Genomic DNA, 25,670 nt, shown 5'->3' with positions numbered 1-25,670 from the left:
GGTATTGCAGCCATAGAGGAGAAGCAGCTTACTCAGCAGGAGGGGTTGGTCACTAGCGAGCCCAGTGATAGTTCTGATGATGACTACTAGCCCATTCCATAGATGCCTCCATGACAACATGATGCTGAGGCTGGTAGCTCCAGTTCAGCGCCACCTGCCCCACAGACAGACCCTGCTCTTCAGGCTATACTTGAGTGGATGAGACAGGACCAGGCACGATAGGCTCAGGAGACAGCTGCTACATTTGCTCAGTTCTAGACTCAACAGGACGAGTTCCAGCGACAGTAGCTAGTTATTCAGCAGCAGACATAGGCTCTATAGTAGCAGCAGCAGGCCATGCATCAGCAGCAGATCCTCATGCAGCAGCAGCTTCTCTGATTCATGCAGCATGTAGTGACAGCGATTGGGGCCCCACCGCCACAGGCTTTGCCCCAGCTTGGTCAGTCTACCACCACTTCGATGACTCCAGCGTTATAGCCTAATGGGCTTCAGAGTCAGGGACAACCACCAGCATAGTATGCTTCACCGACAGAGCAGGTGTCCTAGTGGTTCGCTTCACCAGTGGTAGCCCATAGTTCACACCACTCTAGACGGGCTTCACACCGACACAGATGTTGTTGCTGCTCGTGCCAGACACTTCAGTCTCTAGGAGTCTTAGAGCCTCCTTCAGTGAGTTGATAGGGTAGCCCACTCCTTCATACCTGCATGCTCTAGGTCCTTCTATGGCTGCACCTATCACAGCGACTACAGGGGCGCTCCCCTCCTCAGTGGCATCATCAGAGCCAGCTACTTCAGTTATACCAGCTTAGCCTACAGCAGCACCAGTTCCTAATCCGACCCAGACTGCTTCAGCATCACTACCAGCTACAGAGGGTCAGACAGCCCAGAGCTCAGGATCAAACAATGATGGCACCCAGTTCCACCTCACTCCTCGTACCTCAGCGCCTGGCTTGTCCGCGGTAGTCCCGCCGATCGACTCTTAGGTTTTGGTGTTTGTCGCCAAAGAGGGAGAGGGTTCGAGTATGTTAGGCTTAGGGGGAGCTACTTATCTAGAGGCAGCTTAGTTATTATATTAGCTTATCTATTACATTTGGAGTTTTTATATGTGAGATACACTATTATGCATTTGTGTGTGTGATACATATGCATTCATGTTTACTACTATATTTATGTGATAGTGATATCTACGTGATCATGATATATGACATGTGTGCTCTCTACTTTGAATTCTTTATATGTCATATCACTTGTGCTTTGCTCATTTGTCTTTGCTTCCGCATTTTACTCCGATGCAAATGAGCTTCATTACTTGTACTCATGCTTATTTTAGATCTTTTGAGTACATCATGTTGGCTTGGGACGTATAAGCTTGCCTAACACTTTTGTTCTTATTGCCAAAAGCTTATATGAACCAAGCATGTTAAAAACTTCATCTCTTTCACATACTCGAGATAGTATTGTCATCAATCACCAAAAAGGGAGAGATTGAAAGCATCTAGGCTTCTAGTTGGGTTTCGGTGATTAATGACAATATGTGATTACTGTGACTAATGTGTGTTTTGTAGAAACAATTGAGTTAGGTCACGATAATGGAGATCGATTGGGCAATCATGGTTGTCATGCCCCTACGATGGAAATCGTTTCAGTTTTCAAAGGATGGACTAGTTCTAAGTGTCGATTGGAGTTGGAGAGACACTTACAATAGTTTAGGACTTTGTTTTTTCCTTTGGCCATACTATTAAGGGGGTTATGAACGAGTAGCTTGACCTAGGTGAGTCTAGTGAGTTAGGTATGGTGCACACTTGTTAAAACTAGCACTAGGTAGCTCCACAATAGCCCTTTGATCTAATGGAGCAAACTTCATTCACATATGTTCGAGAGTTGGAAGTGAATGGAGGGTCAAATATTGACCGGACACTAGCTCTGGTGTGACCGAATGCTGGCTCAGGGTCTGGTCAGTTCATTTGACCAAGGTGAAAGCGTTTGGAAGTGACTAGACGCTACGAGGTCATGTCACCGGACGCTGAGGGCTAGTGTTCGGGTGACTCCAGTAAGGTCCCAGAGAGGGAGAATCCTGATTGGACGCATCCGGTCAATGCTGACCAGATGTTGATGAGGTTCTGGCTACTGACTAGACGCTGCTCAGTAAGTGATCGGACGCTGGGGGTCCAGAGTCCGGTCGACATCAGTAAGGTTCCAGTGAAGGGAAAACATGATCAGACACATCTGGTCAGTGTTGATCGGATGCTGCCAGCGTCCGGTCAACTCTTAACCACTGGAGTTTGGGGTGTACTGACCGGTGCGTCTGGTCAACATGATCGGAGTGTCCGGTCACCCCGCAGAGGCACATAACGATTCGTTTTTTAGCTAGTGTTATAAATACTATCTCTGCTCGTGTGTGGGGGGTACTTTTGCTCATTCCAACAGCTAAGAAACACCTTAGAGAGTGCTAAAAAGAGCAAGGTCCTAGTGAGGCGATTGAGATTTGAGAATCCCAAAGAGAGCCCTCATTAGTGAAGATCAAGAGTAGCAAAGTGTGCATCCACCTTCTCATTAGGCTTGTCGTGGTCAAGTGAGAGTTCATGCTTGTTACTCTTGGTGATCGCCATCACCTAGATGGCTTGGTGGTGATTGGGAGCTTGGTGATCATCCAGAGAGCTTGTGGATGACCCAACTCAAGTTGTGAGCGGTTGTGGGTGATTCACCACGACGGAGTGTCGAAGAATCAACCCGTAGAGAGCACTTGATCCTTGCGCGGATCAAGGGGGAGCTACACCTTTGTGTGGGTGCTCCAACAAGGACTAGTGGGGAGTGGCGACTCTTCGATACCTCGGCAAAACATCGCCGCGTTCCTCCTTCTCTATTTACTTTGAGCATTTACTTTGAGCAATTTGATTCTTGTCTTTACATTTATAGAATTACCATGCTAGAGTAGGATTAGAACTTAGGTTGCAAGTCTTTTGTGCGGTAGAACAATTAGATACACTTTCTAGGCACAAGGGGCTAATTGGGCTAACCATAGGATTTAATTATTGCAAAGAAATTTAGAATTAGCCCAATTCACTCCCCCCCTCTTGGGCATATTAATCCTTTCATAGTTCAATAGGATGCAAGACATGACTTGAACGAAGATGACATGATGATCCCACAATCAACACCATAAGAAAGACCCTAGAAGCATAAGAGAAGACCCAAGATATCAAGCAAAGTCCAAGCACGAAGATGGAAACCAAGCCGGACGCAAGATTATGAAGAAACGAGCTCGGCAGAGGTGACCAGACACGGCCCTATGGGGACTGGATGCGTCCAATCAGTTGCTCGGCAACAGCAGGCGTCAGCAGCAGTGGCCGAACGCTGAGCGAGGCAGTGACCGGACGCACGGACTTCACTGTTCATCGTTGCGACAACAACTCAGTGAGGACCGGACGCAGCGGCACTGGATGACTGGATGCACAAAGTACAATGTTCGATCATGTCTAGAGACGTTCTAGATCGGTGCAAATGCGATCGGATGCATCCGGTCAATGATGACCGGACTCGGCAGTATGTCCGATCTCTACGCGCGCGCTCAACGGTCGGGATGACCGGACGCATCTGGTCAGGACGATAGTAGCGTCCGGTCAGTAGCAGAAAGCTAAGATTCATTCCCAACGGCTACTTTCTCCATAGGACTTATAAATAGACCCCCCAACCAGCCATTTCACATGTGGAGAGGTAAGAAAACTACCAAGGGTGTTGATACACCACTTTAGTGATCTCTACTTGCATAGTGCTTAGTGATACATTTGGTGATTAGCGTAGGTGCTTTGCAAAGTGCTTAGGTTAGTTAGATCACCACTTATGCGCTTGCTCTAGGTTTAGGCCTAGTGTTTAGTGAGGTTTGCACACCTCTTACCACTCGGCTTGCATGCACCATTGTTGTACATCAGAGGGGCTTATAGTCTTACGAGATCACATCAACCGCGTTTGAGGTGTGGCCGCCACCGTGTATCAAAAGGAACAAGGCCCACGATGGTTCGGCCAGAAGCTTGATAGTGAAGACGGCAGGGAGCAGTCTAGGAGAGGCTTGCTAGAAGGCACACCGGAGACTCACTTGCTCGTGGGGAAAGCTCGATGCTATCCATGTAGTTACCCAATCGGGAGCTTGGTCCTTGCGAGGGGCTCCAACAAGGACTAAGAGAAAGCTTGCGCGTTTCTCGATACCTCGGTAAAAATACCGGAGTCATCAACGAGAGTTTGCATATCTCTCCCTTACTCTTTAGCTTCTGCATTTACATTGCAATTTTGGTTTGTGCTTTACTTTCCTAGCTTAGTGATAGGCTAGTTGATAGGTTTGGAACCTAGGTTGCATAACTCCTTTTTGCAGTAGAGATAGCAACACACTAGCAAACCGTAGTTGCACATTTAGATTACTTTTTTACATAGGTTTTGACTAGGTAGAAAAAGAGGCCATAGTTTAGAGTTAGAGTTTTAAGTTGCCTAATTCACCCCCCCCCCCTCTTAGGCGTCACTGTCCCTTATAGACCGCCTCCGCCGTCGCTCGTGAGGAAGCTACTGAATTGGGAATCACCGGAGCCGCCCTTGCCTTGACATGTCATGATCCGCCCTGTCAGCCACCACCGTCTATGATCCAACAATGGACCAGATCACCAGAGCCTGGTGCGTGGAGGTGAGAGTCTGAGGGACCTCGAGAGATGACATGCCTTCGATGAGCGGAGGTTGGAGTGGATTTTTTTTCCTTTATTAGATGGACGGAGATCCACCGTGCTGACGTCGCTACCTCAGTACATGATGGAATGCTATTTTTAGGTAACAATTCTATTTTTCGATGGTATTTCACGTAACTCAGTTTTTTTGGTATTTTCTGATTTTTGCGATCTTTCAGTGTTATAGAACCAATTTTCCCTTGTTCTTATCCAAGCATGTAGTATAAATCATTGGAGTAATCCACCTTATGTCTTAGTTTAGATGCACATCTATCCACATCGATCCACATGTGTAGAGGTGGATAGGAGTGAAAATTAGTTTAAGTTCCACTCTAATTCACTTCAACACATATGGAGTGTGGTTGATACATGTGCATCCAAACAAGGCATCACTTGTTACTACACTACTCCCACCATTTCGTAATATATACATGGCCTTTTGGTCAGGCTTCTCTTTGCCAATATTAGTTCTGCATTTTCCTCCGATCAAACTCCACCATTATTATAACCGTGCAACCACACAATTAAATATTGAAACTACTAGTCCCTTTATTCCAAATTATATGATGGTTTAGCTTTTTTTAGATATATTGTTTTTTCTTTATATCTAGACATAGTACACATAGTGCATGGCATCACAAAAAGTTATGTATATAAAAAAACCAAAACATCTTATAAATTGAGATGGAGGGAATAGTTGCTACTGTCTACCTCCATTTTTATGGAAGAAGAAGATGTAGAAAGAAGAAATGGAGGAAGAAAAAAAGGAAAGAATAAAGCAGAGCAGGAAGCAAACCTCCCCTACCTTTCTAGGTTGCATCCGCACTTGTTGCTGCCATATCCTTCCTCCAACTTAGATTGGCACGGCCGCCCGCCGGTGACAGGAGGAGGCATCACAAGAGCGAAACTAGCATGAATTTTGACTGTCGCTTTTTTACTCATGGACTTCTACAGCTACACGAAGGAAGATATATTTTGTTTGGAAACTCAAAATTTGAATGGGGGCATATGTCCCCGCTCCTTGAGGAGGAGAAAATGTTAGGACACCTCTATGTACATCCAAATAGTATCTAATTAATTCTAGCACCTCAGCTTCCTCTGTTCTAAAAAGAAAGTAAATATTGCTTCCCCGTGTAGTCAAACAATATTAATATCTACGATACAAACTAAGTACTCCCTCCTTCCGGGAAAGCTTATAATCCTAGCTTCCCGAGGCAAACTTAGCAGAGCTGAAAAATGTGCATGTTACCCCTACTCTAGGACACGTCCTATCACCTGTGGCTATTTTTCATTTGCTTCAAACTAGTACTCTGGGGTTAGCACGGTTAGTTTGTGGACAGAAATGAATAAGAGTACAAGTGGGTGTAGGATCTCTGGTTAGCCTAGAGGGGGTGAATAGGCCTATCAAAACAAACACTCAAACTTTTATCAAATTCAACCTGCAACACTGTCGCTCTGGCCTAGCGGCACTACTAGGCCAGAACAGCGGCACTGCCGCACCTGTAGACAACTTCGAGTCACAATTCAAAATCAGTTAATGTAAACTTGAATCGGGGAAATTTCTTAGCTTCCTGTAGGTATGAGATTCACAGATCGAGAGTTAGAAGTGGTAGGAACACAACACACAAGTAGATCGACCACAAACCCTAGAAATCACCTCAACAATAATATAAAATGCAAATAATGTAAATCAAGCACAAGGTGACACGATGATTTAACCCGTGGTTCAGCTCACCACCAAGGCTTGCCTACGTCCACATTGTTGAGGTTAGCCACTAAGGCTTAGGGCTTTGCAACCCTTCCTCGTTCTCAAGTCAAGAGACTTAACTCTTGAGATGAGATGTGAGTTTACTAGCTTCAAGAGGTGGTTACAAACCTCCCGGGGCTGCCACACAAGTTGGCAAGCTCCACGGGAGACGCTCTAGCTGGCTAGGAGCAAAGCTCCAAGAGTAATAAACACAACCGCTGGCCAAAATGTGAACCAAGTGCTCTTTTGAATTAGGGAATCAAAGGATCTGCTCTCTAATCGAGTTTGGGACCTTTTTCTCTCAAAGATTGATGGGGAAATCAAAGAGAATGCTTGGGAGCTCAAGGTCACCAATGGAGGAGAGAGAGAATGGCACTCTTATGTTCTTGGACGAGTTGAATGAGTGAGAGAAAAGAAGAGAGACGTTGGGGAGGAAGGAGAAAGGTATAAGTACCCCCAGCCCCAACGGTCACTTAAGTCGCGCTGTCTCTCTCCAGGTGCGACACATCTTGGCTGAGTAACTGAGGATGTATGTGTAAGATTGAGCACTTGGTAGCACATGTTAGTTTAAGCATTGTGTCCCTCTTTATAGTACAACTTTTCTTATACTCAAATTCAAAATATAAAAGAATTTAAATCTCTTTTGAGTTGGAAGTCATCAACATTTGTAATTGGGGGCTCCTCCGTTTCGTGTAACATCCTCAAACATAGATTCCCTGCTTGTCAACTCGATAAATCTCATTAGTTCTCTAATTACGTGGTTATTATCATCAAAACCTATAATTAGGGCTTGATTGCACTTTTCAGGGACCTGCTGTACAGCTACTCTATGAAGCTATAGTTACATTCTTTGCCGGACATGGTATGAAGACTAGAATTACATGCTTATCCGGACAGAGGGAGTATCACTGTATTAATCATGAAATATTCTTTTATAATAATTAAATCTATTTGAAGATATAAATATCAATAGTATTTTCTATAAATATCAATATATATGGTATTTTCTATAAAGGACCAAGTAGTAAGTTGTTGCGCCAATTTGTGTAGGCATGTCGTGCCGTGGCTACTATCATATGAGCTGGTCAAAATGGTCCAGAGCATGACGGTAACGGTAATCAACCCAAAAAAAAAAAAAGGAAGAGAGAGAGAGAGAGAGAGAGAGAGAGAGAGAGAGAAATGGTCAGAGCATGCATTGCATTCACTGATATAAAGCGCTGATGTAAATTGTTGATATTTACGTGAGCCGTGTCATCAGCTGTCACACTAGTAGCGACGGCGCGTTTTCCTTCCTTCCCCATGGCCATCCACGTTTGAGTTTAGTATCTGGAAGCTTCTTTTTTTCTTGTGCGTATGCGTGCGTGCACGCGCTCGCCGCCGGTGCTCCGTTGCACCACTGACGAGCACGAGAGGGACTGACACCGACGGATGGGTACGCGTCCCAGTCCCACGCTGGCCCCGTCAAACCCGCACCGGATGCGCGACACGTGCACCCCCACCGTTTGTCTCGCCCCCCGCGATGCTGCCACCTGTCCTCCAGAAACTCTCGCTCGTTTCGTTTCCACTTTCCAGCCAGCAAGGAGGAGTGGAAAGCACCCCCATCATCGATGGAGTGGGCGAGTGACGCCCGCCGGTCGACGTTGCCGCCCCAAGAAAAATCTCTATGCGGTGCGTATTTTTACATCAGGAGAGAGGGGGGAAATCCCGTTGCTGATTAGTGGTAACTTGTTTTTAGAAAATAATATAATATCCGTCTCTTATATCCGCGTGGGATATATTCAAAAAGTTGCACCATTTTTAGACTCAAGTCTTAAAGTCGAGGAGCACAAAACATAACGTGTATAAATAGATGCATACTAAAAAAATATATATATGCATCCAGAAAACCAAAACGTTTTACAATTTAGAATAGAGAGAGTACTTATAAATTTCGGCCACGACACTTGCGAATTGGGGTCGGTTTACTAGTTAGTTAATTAAACAATCGGCCATAGATATATAATTGAATTGCTGAGGTCGAGACTGATCTTGTGTTTTTTAGGGTCAAGACTGATCTTGGTACGCGACTAGGAGTCTAGAACACGCAATGCACATGCATGCGGTGCACCTCTCATGCTTAGCTGTATACATGCATGCATGAATTGACGGGAGGGTTAAGTAAACTCAGCATACCTCAGCTGAGTCGTTTGGCAACGCCCTTTAATTTGGAGCCGTTTCTCCGTCAAAATCACTCCTATTTAGTTGAACGGTGCAAATTCGTAGTCATCGGATAAAAAAAAAATCTTCCCTATTTATATTACAAGCTCCTAGTCCTTCAATAGAACCACTGAGTCATGGATGAATCCTACCAATCAAGCTCTAAGTTTCTTGCGATGTATTTTGGTCACCTAGTTCAAGTCTTTGATTTGACACATGTCCTTAGCATTTCTCTGAGTTTATTTTAAAATTTAATGATGTTATTCTTTTAGTGGTACATAACCTGCTTATCGAAAGCAAGACATGTATGGTGATTCTATTATTCTCGATGTCTATTAGCTTAGTCTTTTAAAGACGTTCATAGGGATTTACATGTGTATTTATTCGTAGAAGTAAGTGTGGAACATATATGTAAGTACATCTCCATTTTTACTGTGTTTTGTAAGAAAAAATGGCAAGAGGGTTAAGAAAAAAAAAGGTGAATGAATAACGAACAGATCGGGGGCGGCATGTGCACGGGCGAATTTAAAAACCTCACTTGCGGGTGTGCTAATGTTTGCTGAAATTTTGGTCGGCGACAAGGTCACAAGGTGAGCAGCCGGTTCCTGCGGTTGAACCTTCCGACGCCGCGAATATGTCTGCATGATTTGCACGTACACACGAGCGGTGCTACACCTAATGAAGGGAAAACAAGAGCAAAAGAAATGATTGCCCGGCCAGTCTGCTACGAGCAATTGCATTTGGGATCGCAGTAGTGATCGTTCATGCGATGCACTCTGTCCTGTCCAGCTCAGCACGTGGCGGAGGATCCCGGGCCCGCCCAGCCTAGGCCACCTGTCGATCGCCGTCGACGAGGGCATGCAGATGCAGGGCAACGCACCTCCATCGCGCACCGCCCACCGCCCACCGCCCACCGCCCACCGCTGTCTGTCTCGTGTCTCGTCACGGGCTTTGCTCCTGGACCTGGTGCGTGCGCGCGCGCCCCGCGGTTTCTTCGCGTCGGCGTGTGGCCACCCGCTGCCGCGCGTGGAGTTCACCGCGGGCGTACCGACATCTCTCATTTCTGCCGCGCACGAGTACTGTGTTGTCGTTGTGCTAGAGAAGTTGCACAGAATCCCGCTGCCGTATCTCGCATTCCAGCGGTGGTACTGGTAGCAATCCAAGGCAGCGTGCGTTTCGCAGGGCGTGTGGCCGTGATCCATCGAGGCAGAGGCAGCCTCGGCATCACACACACTCACGAGACCAAAGTCCAACGTGACACCAAACATCGTACTAGTAGGACTCAAACTTTTTCAAAGACGGCGAATTTCCTGTTGCTGCCGCCGCACAAGTTGGCAGCCAGAAACACCAGCGGCAGTGTCCACCAGAGACCAGCCCAGCCCAGAGACTCGCAACTTGGCAGGCCAGCCAGACCAGACACCGGGCCGATGGGTCACGTGGAGCCGGCGTGGGCGCGTGACGCCGACGGGGTGCAGGTGCAGGTGCAGGTGCAGGTGCAGCCGAACCCAGCTCAACGTGGGCGGGCGGGAGCCAGCCAGCCAGCCAGCCACACCCCACTGCGACGGACGCTGGCCCTGGCCGGCCTCCTTCCGCGTGGCGTGCTACGTGTGGGGCGACCTGGAGCCGCCGCTCATGCATGCTGACACTGACACGGCGTACGCAGACAGGTGTGGACTCCTGATTCGCTCACGCTCTGCTCTGGTGGACCAGTGGATGCTTCTCTCGCTCTCCCCGCAGCTGCCCACTGGCGCCTCGGGAATTAACGAGACGCAAGTCTTTGTTGCCATCGCTCCATTTTCCGGATGGAAAAAAACACCCCCCCCTAAGGTAGCGATTGGACTTTGGATGCATAGATATTTTTAGAGTCTATCCAGATAGAAAAATCTCAAAATCATACAATTTTATCCGGACATTGTCTAACACATAGACACAGAATCCGAGAAACATTAGAGATTATTTTTATCCGAAACCCAAACTTTATTAATCCTATCCAAACATGCTCTCAACACGAACAGAACGTTTGTTCAAGAGTCCCAGAGACCCTCGTCCCTCGAGCACTTCTTCCTTCTCTGCTACTGTCTCCTTATAGCACCTGCAATGGTATAAGCTAGCTATAAGCCAACCTCTTTTAACAGTGCTAACTTTTAGCTATAGCTCATAATATGAATAGTCTCATATGACACTCTCATGTGATTTTAGAATGTCTGTATGAATCTAGCTCTTGATCAAGAGCTAGCTTTTCTCTCTCTTCTATTAAAATATAAAAAAAATTCTTGGAGCTAGCTGAGTTATTCAGGTGTAAACTAATGCTAGATTTATAACTGAGTACCCCCTCGGTCCTTTTGGAACGGAGGGAGTGAGTAGCAATCCGACCAAAATTATAAGTGTATTTTCTTCTATAGAAAAGCCACACAAAATAGATTTTGACATGTAATTTCTTCTACGACATGTTATCATTTACTAAATACTAGTCATTATCATCTCAAAGACACTTTGAATACAAATCTATTGATAATATATCTTACATTTACATATAAGATGAGTAAAGTTTATAAAATTTGACCCTTTCTTATACCACAATATACCTATCTTTTTGGTAAGGAGGGATTACCTTTAATCTAACCTTTCACTCATAAATAGTTTGTCATATCCATGCAATTCACTAAGGCCATACTTCATGTGAGAATGTGGCGGTTCACCATTTTCTCATTTCTAAGATTTTTATTTGTTTTCTCAGTATGTAACATGTTGATTTACCATTATCCTAGATCATTCACATGATAATAACTGGTATAAACATAAACAATGAAGCTATTTCGGTAAATTTATAGGATGAACCAATTTATCTAAGATTGCCGGCTCCTCACATCTAAGATTGCCGTATTCGAGAGAAAAAAAAAATCTAACATTGCCAGCTCCTCAAACGAACAGCCCATATATATTCATATCATCTGTTACAGAAGGATTTCATGCTAAAATTATCGTGACTTTGTTTCCTTTATAACATGGTTGGCGAAAAAAAATATGCCGACGGATTTATGATTGCCTCGTCCTCCATAACATTTACCACGGGAGGAGTAACTGCTAATCTGCCTACAGTGGTAGCTTGGTGTCTTGAAAGCTAAAACGCTCAAGGTGTTGGAGCACTGGATCATCTCTACATCTTAAAAGATCATAACACCATCATCTGCTCGGTGATATCATCACGCGTTCGCGTTCGATACAAACGTTCGATACAAATCATACTTCACTTGGAGTTCTTGGTTCTGCGTACTACCCGGTTCCGATAAAAAAAACCACTTCCACATGTCCACGTCCGATATGAAATCCGGCGGAGCTTATGCGTCCACGTCCTGAGGGTTCAGTCCAAAATGATGTAGCTAATTAAAAATGTGTATATGTTTGTCTATTAATTAAAGTATTCGTATTGAAGTTACACCTATTTTATTTGTAACCTAAGCTTATCTGAAAAAAATTTACGTACATGAATTTGTTATCTGAAAAGGTGTTTTGGCTTTTCTCGGTTTCTCTTGTCAAATTCTTACGTAATATACGGCTGCAGAGTATATGTTTGCATTTTCTTTTGTCGGAGGCATTTATTTTGCAAATGAAAAAAAAAATCCTGCGTGCGCCCACCGCCTAGCGACCTGAGGCTGTCGGCCCATGTATCTGCATGGCCCAGCAAAAGAGGCCCTGAGTCCTGAGCGACTTGTTGGGCCCTGCAGGCCGAACTACTCCCCCCACAGTCCATACAACATAGCAGATCTTATCGTCATCCTATAAAACTTGCTTTTAGCTTCTGTGGTACCATTTTGTCACATAGGACATCAGATGCTTGACGCCACTTCATCCACCCTGCTTTGATTCTATGGCTAACATCTTCATCAATATCCCCGTTTCTCTGTAGCATTGATCATAAATATCGAAAGGTATCATTCCTAGGCACTACTTGACCTTCCAAACTAATATCTTCCTCCTCCCGAGTAGTAGTATCGAAGTCACATCTTATATACTCAGTTTTAGTTCTGCTGAGTCTAAAACCTTTGGACTCCAAAGTCTCCCGTCATAACTCCAGTTTCTGATTCACTCATGTCCGGCTTTCATCAACTAGCACTACATCGTCCGCAAAAAGCATACACCAAGGGATGTCCCCTTGTATGTCCCTTGTGACCTCATCCATCACTGAGGCAAACAGATAAGGGCTCAAAGTTGACCCTTGATGTAGTCCTATCCTAATCGGGAAGTCATCCGTGTCTCCATCACTTGTTTGAACACTAGTCACAACATTGTTGTACATGTCCTTAATGAGCCCGACGTACTTTATTGGAACTTTATGTTTGTCCAAAGTCCACCACATAACATTTCTTAATATTTTATCATAGGGGGAGTTTATACTATGTTATTGCAATCAAATAAACCTGAGAGTTGCACAAACAAACCAAAAGAAAAGGGAATGTGTGAGAGCCCATCAATCAGTTGTGAGGAGCTATTGATATATAGCACCTAATGTCAATTGGAGATCACGTAAAACTAACCAGGACCTGCAGCTTATTCCACACAAACATGCGCAAGGAATTAAAATTTGATGGCATAAACAATAAGAGTGCCACGGAAAAATTGTAGCCGGTGATGCTCCCAAATAAGCAAACACGACCAAGATACTACGGTGTGTTACCCAAGCGGTCGCTTTGGTTCGATTGTAGTGAGATTTTCTGATCTAGTTTCAGTTGTGCTGTACTGGGATGGTTGCAACTCACTACAAAAGAAAAATCTTAGTTTGTTTTTGGGCCATTTCGTAATTTATTTGTTAGAACTGCGTATTTATTTGATCAACACTTACAATGAGAAAATATGGCCCCATTGTTAATTCCTGATTCCTCTTGTGATACATGTTAAATGTCTGGGGAAATAAATTATTTCTGTCTTTATTCCTTCCCATTTTATCCTGCAGACGATTGATAAGCTGGGGAAAGCAGGGGAGGTGGTCAAGGTTGTGCCTGTCCACTTCCGCAACCACCTTATGCCCAAGATGCTCGCTGTCCCAAACCTGGACAAATTCGCCATACTCATCCGAGAGCAGCGCAAGGTAAGCTCTGTTCCTTAGTCCTTCAAAATGCTACCCCAAGCATGTCTGTTAGGGTGGGTAGTTGCTGCAAACCATGAGCTTCAGTGTTTGACCAGGAAAAAAATGTATCTCTGTCCAAATATGTATTTCACTTTGGACTAAACATGACTGTTCATGCAACATTCCCTGGCATAGCTGTTTCCTATGGCAATGTGATAAGTACCCCAAGAATTTGGTGATACTTGGTGCAAACCGCATTGAAAGTATTGTGGTGCACTGGTGCCTCTACTCCATTCCTAGTTCCTACCGAGTTTGTTACTTACAGCTCTGTTCATTTGTAACCTTATAAGGCGTTGTTTCTTTAATCAGCTCTACCAACGTGAAGAGGAGGTGGTGGTGAAACAAGTCACAAAGGAAGATGATGATGCCCGGGTAGGTTCTGCATCTTACGAGTTAGAAACATTTTCTGACCTGCTTTGTTGATGAAAGTTCTTAGTAGAAAACTTGATTGCATCGACTGTTTATTTCTCTCCAAGGCCAGTTAACATTACCTCAAGTTGATTTTTCTGTTTTGGTCTAAGTTTGTTTTGATGCTGTCTACTACATTAAGATAGTGGGTTATTTATTGTTTTAGAAAAATATAGCCACCACTGTTGCTCTGCTGCCTAATATAAGTTCAACAGCTTCTTTCTGTCTCTTAAAAATGCAATGTGACTAACTTAAAAAAAATGCAATGTGCTTGCTTCTGTGTTATATAAAAGCACCTTTGCTTACTATAATCAACATTTTCTTAACTCTAAGATCGACTTCTGGATACGTTTAGATCTAAAAACTTCCGCCTCTGCTTGAAGGCTGATATTGTGTGCTTTCCCCTGCCATATACTTCCTCTTCTTTTCTGATGGTACTGATTTACTTGTCAATTACTATTTCAACAGCTACAGGAAGAAAGGCTGAAGCAGTACCAAACAGCAGCAAAGCGGGTAGATAATGCACTCTTGGTTAGTCTGCTACCACTAAAAAGTGGAAAGTTTACTTCACTATTTGTTCATGTAATAGCATTAAATCATGTTTTCGTGTATTGTGCATTTGCATGTTTCATTTATTGATAAAGTTTAGCCATGGAAGTATTGATCATCTCTGATATTTGGCAGGTGTTGAGGAGGTTCATCTCGACTGGAAATGAGCTGCGAAGTCCTGTAACAAAAGATGAAATTGTTTCCAAGGTACCTTTGAAATTGTTCTCGACTGGTAAGGCAAATGTGGTTGCAGATGCCCTCAGTCATAAGAGTCATTGCAATTGTTTGGCAGTAAAAACAATGGATCTAACTTTATGTCAAGAGATGAAAAAAATTAAATATAGAAGTAATTCAACAAGGTAGTTTGACCAATATAACTGTTGAATCAACTATTCGAGACCAGATTATTGCCGCTCAGGAAGAAAATAAGGGTATAGCCTATATCAAAGAAAGAGTCAGGAAGGGAAAAGCAGCATGTTTCAGGATAGATGATGCAGATATGCTATGGTTCAAGGATCGCCTTTTGGTACCAAAGGTTTCTGAGTTGCGACAGTCAATTCTTGAAGAGGCACATACCACCAGGTTATCTATTCATCCGGGAAGTAATAAAATGTACCATGACTTGAAACAGAGATTTTGGTGGACCAAAATGAAGATAGAGATTGCTCGATATATAGCAAAGTGTGATACTTGTCAAAAAGTAAAAGCTATATATTTGAGATCTGCTGGAGAGTTACAGTCATTGCCTATTCCAACTTGAAAGTGGGAGGATATCAGTATGGATTTTATCGTAGGTCTACCCAAGACATCAAAAGGTTTTGACTCGATATGGATTATTGTAGATCGACTAACTAAGTCAGCACATTTTCTTCCAGTCAAGAGTATATATCCTACTATCCAATATGGCAAGATGTATTTAGCAAAAATCGTGAGTTTACATAGAGTACCAAAGACCATAGTGTTAGATAGGGGTACACAGTTTGTCTTCAACTTTTGGAAACAATTGCATGCTTCGTTGGGTACTAAACTCCTGTATAGTACAGCTTATCATCCACAGACTGATGGTCAGACTGAAAGATTAAATCAAGTACTTGAAGATATGTTAAGGTGTTGTGTCCTTAACTATTCCAATAAGTGGGATGAATGTTTGCCTTTGGCTGAGTTCTCATACAACAATAGTTATCAAGAGAGCATTAGAATGACTCCGTTTGAAGCACTTTGTGGTCGTAGATGCAGAACATCACTAAATTGGTCTAAACCTGGGGAAAGATGGTTCTTTGGAGTTGGCCTTGTGAAAGAAACAGAAGAGAAGGTTAGACAGATACAAAGTAATTTGAAGATAGCTTAGTCCCGACAAAAGAGTTATGCAGATAAACGACATAGACCATTGGTGTTTAACAAAGGAGATTTTGTATATCTGAAGGTGTCACCAATGAAAGGAGTTACCCGTTTCGGTGTTAAAGGCAAGTTGGCACCTCGTTATATTGGACCATTTCAAATTTTAGAGAGGTATGGAAAGGTGGCATATCGCTTGAAGTTACCAGAACATCTCTCAGCTGTACATGATGTGTTCCATATTTCTCAATTAAAGAAGTGTCTTCGAGTGCCTGAGCAGAATGTTGAGGTTAAAGGAGTGGAACTTGAACCTGATTTGACCTATTCCGAATATCCTATCTGAGTTTTGGATCAAAAAGACCGTGTCACTGGAAGGAGGACAATCAAGTTCTACAAGATACAATGGAATCAACATTCCGAAGAAGAAGCTACTCGAGAATCCGAAGATTACTTGCTAGAACAGTTTCCAGAGTTTGTGGCGTTAATATAGAATAATGTTAGTTGTGCTCTGTCGTTACGAACCATATTTTGTAAAAGGGCCTGAGTTGTTTTATGGTTAAGTTTGGAATGTTTTTGGATTAACACATTTCCTTTTCCATTACTTACCCTTGGACTTTAAATCTCGGGGCGAGATTTTTTAGGGGGAAAGATTATAACACCTCGGGTGTTTTAAATACTAAAACAGGTCATGCCATCATATGCATTGCTAATCATTTGGTCTTAGTGAAAACTTTGTTATGCATACACTAAAACAAGTTTACATTTATGTTGTATGTGTTGACTTGTATGGTTTGAATCAAGTTCAGAATCTTTGCATTGATTTGAATTTCCAAAAACCCTAATTTCAGCATTTAAATTTACCCTGGAAAACCCCATTTCAAAATCTAAGCAAATTTTGGGGTTGAGACTAAAAGCAAAAGTGTAGAGCTTGTCAGGGTGTACAAAGTTGATTTTTAGAGTTTTCAAAGTTGTTTTATAAAATTTAAAGTAATTTGAAAAGGCGTAGATTCTCAAAGTGTCCCCTTTTGGATTCAAACTTGTATTTCTAAATGTAGACCGAATTTGGGTATGGTTATAAAAGCAAAGTTGTAGGACTTTGAATTTGGAATAACTTTTATTTTTGGAGATTTTTGAGTTACCATGCAATTTTGGGAGTAATTTGAGAAATTTGGCGAAGGGCGGTTCTATAAATATGATGAACAGTGACCGTGGACGCCATCTCACCGACGACGAGCTTCTATCGCGTTCCAGTCGCCGCCGTGGCCATGTTCGGCTTTGCGCTGGCAAGGAGAAGGCTCCTACGTGGCTTCTTCGTCCTTCCTGGTCGCGTTTTAAGCCGACAAAGTCGCCGTTCTCCTCCTTTTCATTTCCTCTGTTTTTCCCGTCGCCACCGCCGCTGCTCCGTCGAGCTTACGCCGTCGCCGAAGCGCCTTTACCGTCTCAGCAAAGCGAGCCTTAGTTCCACCTACTCCTTGCGAACCCACCCAACTGAGCCTAGGTGCCTAATTTCACAGAGGACCGCCGCTCATTGCCTTTCTTCCTCGTGGCCGGCAGCACCGCCGTCGCGTGCCCTTCACCGTGGCCGTAGCTCTACGGTGAGCCTCTGCTCTTACGAAGCCTGGTTCTAGCTTCATCGGGTTGTCGTGATGCTCTGTGATCGCTTGATTGCTCCGTTTATCCTTTATAGTCGCTGGAACACCGCCATCGACGACCGCTTGCTCCGCTGTGGCTGTTGTGTTCATCGACCCACTTCCCCGTTGATCCTTCGGCTCAGCCATCGACTCCAGCGTGTTCGGGGTGAGCTCTTGAGTCTTCCTGGTCCATTTATTTAACTGCTACCGGTTCTATTTCACCGGCGTAGCGTAGCCGCACCGCCGTGTCCACCATGGCCGGCGTCGAGCTCGGATTGTGTAGCGATCAGTGCAATTAGTGCTACCTCTAGGTGCGCCTTGTCGTCGTGAACACGTTGGTATCCTTGCCATCGCCGTTGATCTCATCGGCGGCGAGAAATCATCGGTCAGCGAGTGTCATCGTCGTAGTCAGCGCGGGGAACAGTGCCGACAGGTGGGGTCAAGATGTCAGTAGCCATAGGTTTCGAAAATGAATTTTCTATTTTTCAGAAATGGTTGAATAGTGTAAGCTTTTGTTATTTTTGTGTAGAATTAATTAGAGCTCTAAAAATTATGAAAATTTTTGTGTGACCTCTCTATGATATAAACTTTTTAGGAAAAATATTAAAGGTAGATTTTCAGTACATTTTGAATGTGATAAAAAATCCTCTAATTAATTAATAAATGAGCTTCCATGATTTTTCTAGGCTGTATTATTTATCCAAAAATTATGAAAATTGTTTTTCCACCTAGTTATCATGTGATAAGCCTTCATAAAAATTTTGAGTTCAATTGGAGAAAGTTGATTTGTTTCATAATTTGGAATTAAATAATTAATTCATAAAAGCAAATAGTAAACCTTAATAATTTAGGTTTTGTTTGAATTTTTGGATTGAGTGATGACCTTGGGTCATTAGTATAAAATAATTCTTGATACTTAAAGTAAGTGTTTGAGTTTTTGGAAACGTTTAGTAGTTGTTTGTTTGCAACTGTACCGCGAAGGAAAGTTGTATTCAAGTTATTAACTTTTGCATCCATTGTCAAGCATCATGTTTTATATTGCGCATCATATTAAATATGGCATTGTTACTACGTGTAGTGAACGAAAGCGAGAACGTGGTAGTCAATCAAGTTGAGGAGGAAGTTAATCCGTCTGTTGAGGTCGGGTTTGATAATTGTGGAACGTCTCCGGAACCTGACTTTTCCGTCATCCAAGGCAAGCCCTGGATGCATTTAAACCTACCTTGTGTTTTATAACTTTATATCGCTTTTGCTTTTTATATACTACATTAAGTGATAGGAGTTGAGTGGAAACCTAATTGGTGCATTACCAACTTTATTTTTCAATATCAACCTTGTTACCCGTTTCTATCCGAGAATGTCTAATTATGCTTAGCCATGCTTAGAACGTTAAAAGTTGGGTGATTACCGGTCACCTGCAAGATATAAATGATTTCTTGGATACGACTGGTTATTTATGTTATCATGAGATATGAGCATGTGGAGTAATAAATCTAGACCGGGCGGACTCGGTTTATGGGAGCCACAAGACATGGAGGTCTTGTGAGCGGGTTCTTTCCGCCTGTGTCGATTAAGACACGTCCGTTGTTGAATTGCATGAGGTGAGACTTTGTAGTACCGATCACATACTCCGGTAAGCCTTAACTTGGCTATTCTATTACGAGAATGGCTACTCGCGCACTGGGAGTGGAGAGATGGCGAGAGTAGCGTGTACCCACGTGGCAATAGGCTGGAATGGTGGAGTACTGTATTCTCGGGTGGCGCGGACCCATTCTTGTTTTAGAGGATATGAGGGTAGGTTGGTATATGTAGGTCGGGGACCTGCATATGTCGTGTGGTTGGGAATCCCCAGCTGGGTTTTAATCGGTTTGAATCATCGTTGCTCCTCGGTTATGGAGACTCAACTCACTGTTCATCATCATAGTTGAAAGCTCTAGTTTAGTTTTGGTTAATTGATGAAACCCTAAGTGCTAACCTAGTGTATCAAGATGATTATGAGATAGGTAGCACTACTCTAAGTGATGAAGCAATGGCGAAGATCATAACAATGGTGATGGTCAAATGCTTAAACTTGGAAAAGAAGAAAGAGAAAAACAAAAGGCTCAAGGCAAAGGTATAAAATATAGGAGCCATTTTGTTTTTGTGATCAAGATACTTAGTGAATATGATCATATTTAGGATAGATAGCCATACTATTAAGAGGAGTGAAACTCGTATCGGAATGCGGTTATCAAAGTGCCACTAGATGCTCTAACTCATTGCAAAAACATTTAGGATCTAGTGGAGTGCTAACACCCTTGAAAATATTTGTGAAAATATGCTAACACTTGTGCACAAGGTGATACACTTGGTGGTGTTGGCACATCTACAAAGGAGGTGGTGTTTGCAAAGGCGGGATTCGGCGCTTTCAGAAAAATGAAATGCCTATTTTCTATTGCGCTGGATGCAAAATTCTTGGTGGTTGGCACATTTGAGCAAGGGTGAAGAAGTTTGAGTTGAAATGGAGTTGGTCGAAATGATGCTGGCGTAGGTCTACTAACCGGACGTTGGGTCACTCAGCGACCGGACGCTGAAAGGCTGCGTCCGGTCGAGCTGTCAGAAGGCACAGTGGCTAGGGTGTTGCACCGGACGCTGGTCTGTGTCCGGTCAAGGTGGACCGGACGCGTCCGGTCAAAAAAATATGCCTCGGGGAGCTTACTGGAAACGACCGGACGCTGGGGCTTCAGCGTCCGGTCAGTTTTACCGGAGCGTTCGGTCAGCTTCGTAGCCGTTGAAATCTAACGAACAGCATTTGAAGCTTGTGACGCGTGGCGTCCATCGGGCGACCGGACGCTGAAGGCCAGCGTCCGGTCAGTATGACCGGAGCGTCCGGTCAGAGCGCGTTTTTGCCCAGTGAAGGGGTATAACGGCTCTATTTGATGGGGGCTCTATTTATAGCCCCATGGCCGGCTCAAGGGAGTATTCTTGCACATTTTCATTGACATAGCAACCTTGTGAGCTTAGCCAAAGTCCTCCCACTCATCTCCATCATTGATCCATCATCATTGTGAGATTGGGAGAGAATCCAAGTGCATTGCTTGAGTGATTGCATCTAGAGGCACTTGGTATTCGTGTTACGCTGCGGATTTCGCTTGTTTCTCTTGGTGGTTGCCACCACCTAGACGGTTGAAGCAGCAGTGGAGGATCGGCACGAGTTGGTGATTGTTCGTGGCCGTCTCCGGTGATTGTGAGGGGAGTTGTACCTTCCCCGACGGAGCGCCGAAAGATAACTCTAGTAAATTGCTCGTGTCATTGAGTTACCTCACTTGTGGGTCGGTTCTTGCGGTGTCCAATCGTGTGGACGAGGTTTGTGAAACACCTCTTAGCCGCTGAACCACCAAGTGTTGGTCGACACAACGGGAACGTAGCGTGTTGGCAAACACGTGAACCTCGGGAGAAAATCGATTATCTCTTGTCTTTGGTATTCTCCCGGTGATTGGCTATATATTTATCTTATGATTGGTTCATCCCCTACACGTCGGTATAATCACTCTACTCACTCATTTACATTCTTGCAAACTAGTTGATACAAGCTCTTTAGTGTAATTAGAATTGAGAGCTTGCTTTATTATTTACATTCATTTAGTTGAGCTCTTTAGAGTAGCAAGGTTGAGAGCTCTTAGTGAGTAATTACATAGCAAGTTTATGTGCCTAAGTATTCATTGCAACTAGAATTGTTGGATAGGTGGCTTGCAACCCTTGTAGAGCTAGAGCAAGTTTGTATTACGCTATTTGTCATACTAATCAAATTGCTCTAGTTGATTTGTAGATTTTTAAATAGGCTATTCACCCCCCCTCTAGCCATATTAGGACCTTTCAGTAGTTAATAACTGTAACTTGAGGAAGTTTTGAGAAAAAGTTTGATATGAAGGTCATGATCTCAACACGGATCATGGCAGATTCATATATGATTTTGGTAAGGATTAAATGTTGAAAGAAAGAATCTTTTTAAAGAGCTTTTACGTAAAAGAACTTTGTTTATTGCTAAAGCCTTACCTTGAATCCCTGAGCCTGCATTCCCGAGTCTTATCAGTTTTTATTTCGGTTAAGTCTTGTTGAGTACTTTTGTACTCAGGGTTCGTTAACCTTTGTTGCAGGTGAGCCTCATGGGCAGGTCTGTCTTGGACCGTGCTGTATGACTGTTGTCCAAATCGATGATGATAAGTGAATGTGTGACCCTTGGGCAGGGTACTTATATTGTGTGTTTGTATTATATTATTAATGTCACTCCACTACTATGGTTTGTAATAATTATCGAACTTAGTTTATAAGGTTTGAAACATCTGGTTTGTAAACTAAGTTATTGTAAGACTTCCGCTATTTTTCTCTGATGTATATATTTGAATAAATGTTATTATACTGCACTGACTCTGTAATGGGATTCTGCTCGGAAATCATGGATGATTCGGGGTTCCCCGTGTACACCCGACAGTCTTCTTAAGTTACCAGAAACATATGCATAGTTGCCAGATGTCAGTGGACAGTGACAAGTGCATAAACAAAAAATAGAGAGAAGTCATGTAAAAATCGGCAGATAGTTGTACCTAGTTTAGTAAAAAAACAGAGGCCATAAGCTGCAAATTATTATTTGGAGCAGAGGCATGTGGTCGACGGAGCAGTAATCATGATGTTTTTCATTTTTTCCTTTTTCAACACATTCATGTACAGTAGACTCTGCAAATGTAGTACTACAAGCACAAGATGCATTAAAACAAATCCAAAAGGAACCACTAACCTTGATCCAAAAGAATGCAATATGAAAGCGTAGTCCCCACTTTAATAGCAAAGTAACTTCCTGGAGCACATTAAAACTGAATGAAACATGCTGGAGCACTGAGAGGGTAAAGAACGCATTTACATATTATTCATACCTCTGCCAAAGTCAACGTATTGAAGTTGCAGCCGAATTTTTGGAGGGCTGCTCCGGAAGGCAGACGGTGGGTTGAAGAAGGCGAGGAGCGCCGGATCTGACCATCGAGCAGCACTGAAAGCGCGTCCCTGTTCAAAATCACCAAATAAAATCAGCCTCCCCTGGCTACGGTGTCTAAGCCCGTCGGGAGATTAGATGTGAAGAAAAGCCACACGCCATTGGGTAGCAGGATGTGCACCCGCCGCCTCGCTGACACCCACGCGCGGGCTCAGTGCCTCACGCGTCACGCGTGCGCTGAGAGATGCAGAGTGTGGCTGATGTAGCACAGGGTTAGCAACGACGCCTGACTCGGCGCATAGGGAAGTCGACGCAGCGATGGCGCAGGGATGCAGCAACGGCGCAGTGACTGACTCCGTCCCCAGCCGGACACGATCCAACTGAAGCTGAGCACCGCAAGGCCAGATCTGGGAGGCGGCGAGGGCGACGATTAGAGGCGCAGGGGCATTAAGGAAGGGAAGGGGTGGGCAAACCTGTTTGGTGCTCGTCGCCGATGAAGGGCCCGTCGAAGACCTACGCACCTGGCTCCCAGCGGTGGTGGCGCGGACGCCCGGTCCTGTGCTCGGGTATCGCCGGCATCAGTGGGGAGAGCGGGAGGCAGCGGGGCAGGGTAGGTAGTCGGCGTTGCGGTCCGGCCACCGGCGCTCGACTCGCCACCGGTCCGCGGTCACCGGGGCCGAGACCTGAGGCTGCCGCCGCGTAGTGCGGACGGCCTCAACTACCAACAACCCAATCGCGAACCAGCCGACCACCGCACACACGACCTGGAGGAAAGGTGGGGGACGGCGGGAGGATGGGCGAGGCGCCCACGCTCGACTGGCGGCGGCGGCAGGGAGAGGGGCGTTTGACGGTGTAGGGTTATGGCAAACCAAGGAGTCGAACTTTGTTTTTTTTCGGTGATGATTGGCTCCGATCGTGGTGTCGCGCGTTGAAGCGCGAGGAGAGCGTGGGGGTGAGAAGCCTAGCATCACACGTTGAATCGCAGTCATCGGATTTGGTTTAGATGTTTTAGTAGCCCTTAATTTTAATGAAGACGAATTTCTATGTGGATTGTTCTAGATGCATAATGATTGGAAGCTCAGGACGTTTTCTTAAAAGGATTAGTATAATTTTAAGGGCCTGTTTGGAACGCAGGAATTTCACAGGAATCGTATAGGAATTTCACATGAATCAGTTCAATTTCACAGGAAAAACACAGAAATGGGGAGAAAATCCCACATTCCAAACAGGCCCTAATTGGTTCAGTGTAGTAGAGATACTGACCGGATCGGATCGGATGGGATCCAGACCGTCGTACGCGCGTTTCCATCGGCCGGCCGGACGGATATCACTGCATGGCTCTCGTGTGCGTACAGTACGTGTTCGTGAGGCCGCGTCATTTTGCTGGCGTTGCAGCGGTGACGACGACGGCATCCGCATCATGCATACTATCATCAGACACAAACACGACCAGCGGATAACCGACGGGCAAGTAGATCGTAGTACTAGGTCGTCGCACGCTGCACGACTATTTTTTATTAAAGAATGCAATTAATTAATGTATATCTTATGAGTCGTATTTTCTCAGTAAATAAATAATATTTTTTTTTCACAATAAATTGGTGAACCATGAGTAAACAGGGCGTCGTAGGACGAGGACGAGGACGAGGACGAGGACGACGACGACGAAGACGTCGCAGGCACGTACAGCGTACGGTCGGCCGGCGCCGGGCGCCGACCGCCGGTCTCCGTCGTCCGCAGCCACGCTGGAAAAGGCTACCTGATGGAACACGAACGTACAGAAAGCGGCTGGGTTGGGTGCCTGATGATGCGTCTGCTAGCTATACCTACCACTACGACAAGGTTGGTCGGTGATCTGAGGGGTATGTATACACGGTGCCGCTCACGCTCATCATCACTCCGTGTCAAGCAAAGGCAACTACACGGCACGCGCATAATTAAATGTATGATTAACATCTTACCGATATAAATGGAGTACTAGTATTACCACACTTGTAAAACGTACACTCGCTCATGCATCGCCAGTATACATGTACTCTATCTAGTACTCCCGTACGCAGCTTTCGCGTGTGTAACCGAATGGTCCCGGCTACTAGGGCCCAGTTTAGATCCGAAATATTTGGCAAAATGAGCACCGTAGCGTTTTCGTTGTTATTTGGCAATTAGTGTCTAATCATAGTCTAATTAGGCTAAAAAGATTCGTCTCGTGGATTTCGTTTAAACTGTGTAATTAGTTTTATTTTTTATTTATATTTAATACTTCATGCATGCGTCCAAAGATTCGATGTGACGGAAAATCTTGAAAAATTTGGCATTTTGAGTGGTAACTAAACAGGCCCTAGTATTACCTGTTTATCCATCTGTACATGCTTCCACACATGGTCTTACTAGTCTCTTCGACAAATATATATACTACAAGTTCTTATTTAGTACGTACATACTTAACCGATCTAATTATATATTTGTCTATGTGGTCTCTTCCTTTGTTCATTCTATAACACGGTATTCATAGACTATCAAACACGTCCATGTGTTATAATTTACCATTGAGTTAGAACCTGGCACTGCTTCTATTTCGCGGCGTCCTTACCGTATGGTTCCTAAAGAACTAGCAAAAATGGAGAAGCAATTAGAGAAATTGTTGGAAAAGGGATTCATCCGACCTAGCTCTTCATCCGACCTAGTAAAAAGGATGGTACTTTTCGGATGTGTGTGGATTACCGCCCTCTTAATGCGGTAACCATTAAGAACAAGTATTCTTTACCTCGTATTGATACTTTGTTCGATCAGTTGGCTGGTGCAAAAGTGTTTTCTAAGATTGATCTTCGTTCGGGTTATTATCAAATTAAGATCAGACCACAAGATGTACCAAAGACAGCTTTCTCTACTATATATGAGCTGTATGAATACCTAGGTCCCGTTCGGCTTACCTTAAAAGCTGGCTTATTCGGTTTCTTTTTTCAGCCGAAATAATATTTTTCTCTCACAGCATTTCAGCTTTGGCTTG

General features: G+C 44.2%; 1 protein-coding gene and 1 long non-coding RNA gene across 3 annotated transcripts; one reads left to right on the top strand and one right to left on the bottom strand.

The window, feature by feature from the left end:
- Positions 1-10,612: 10,612 nt before the first annotated feature.
- Positions 10,613-22,779, bottom strand: LOC136499115 (uncharacterized). 2 transcript variants are annotated; one of them, XR_010769906.1, is made up of 3 exons: positions 22,608-22,779; positions 22,472-22,531; positions 10,613-10,741 (listed from the first exon to the last, which is right to left on the bottom strand). It is a non-coding gene; the product is annotated as an uncharacterized lncRNA (long non-coding RNA). The 2 variants fall into 2 exon arrangements; XR_010769907.1 differs by lacking the exon at positions 10,613-10,741 and adding an exon at positions 11,685-12,002.
- LOC136501909 (uncharacterized) lies at positions 13,491-15,026 on the top strand. The gene is made up of 6 exons (XM_066497429.1): positions 13,491-13,511; positions 13,601-13,735; positions 14,084-14,146; positions 14,651-14,713; positions 14,867-14,938; positions 14,985-15,026. The coding sequence occupies exons 1-6, from the start codon at positions 13,491-13,493 to the stop codon at positions 15,024-15,026; spliced, it is 396 nt and encodes a 131-aa protein (XP_066353526.1).
- Positions 22,780-25,670: the final 2,891 nt, after the last annotated feature.

This window comes from Miscanthus floridulus, chromosome 13, assembly GCF_019320115.1.
Source record: "Miscanthus floridulus cultivar M001 chromosome 13, ASM1932011v1, whole genome shotgun sequence".
Lineage (NCBI taxonomy): Eukaryota > Viridiplantae > Streptophyta > Magnoliopsida > Poales > Poaceae > Miscanthus > Miscanthus floridulus.
Note: the sequence above shows the minus strand (reverse complement) of the source record. Positions and strands in the feature narration are given on the sequence as shown.

Coding starts and splice junctions, on each gene's coding strand:
- LOC136501909 (XM_066497429.1), top strand. CDS start 13,491: ATGAGAAAATATGGCCCCATT. Junction 13,736..14,083: donor TCATCCGAGAGCAGCGCAAG/GTAAGCTCTGTT, acceptor TTCTTTAATCAG/CTCTACCAACGTGAAGAGGA. Junction 14,714..14,866: donor GGGTAGATAATGCACTCTTG/GTTAGTCTGCTA, acceptor GATATTTGGCAG/GTGTTGAGGAGGTTCATCTC.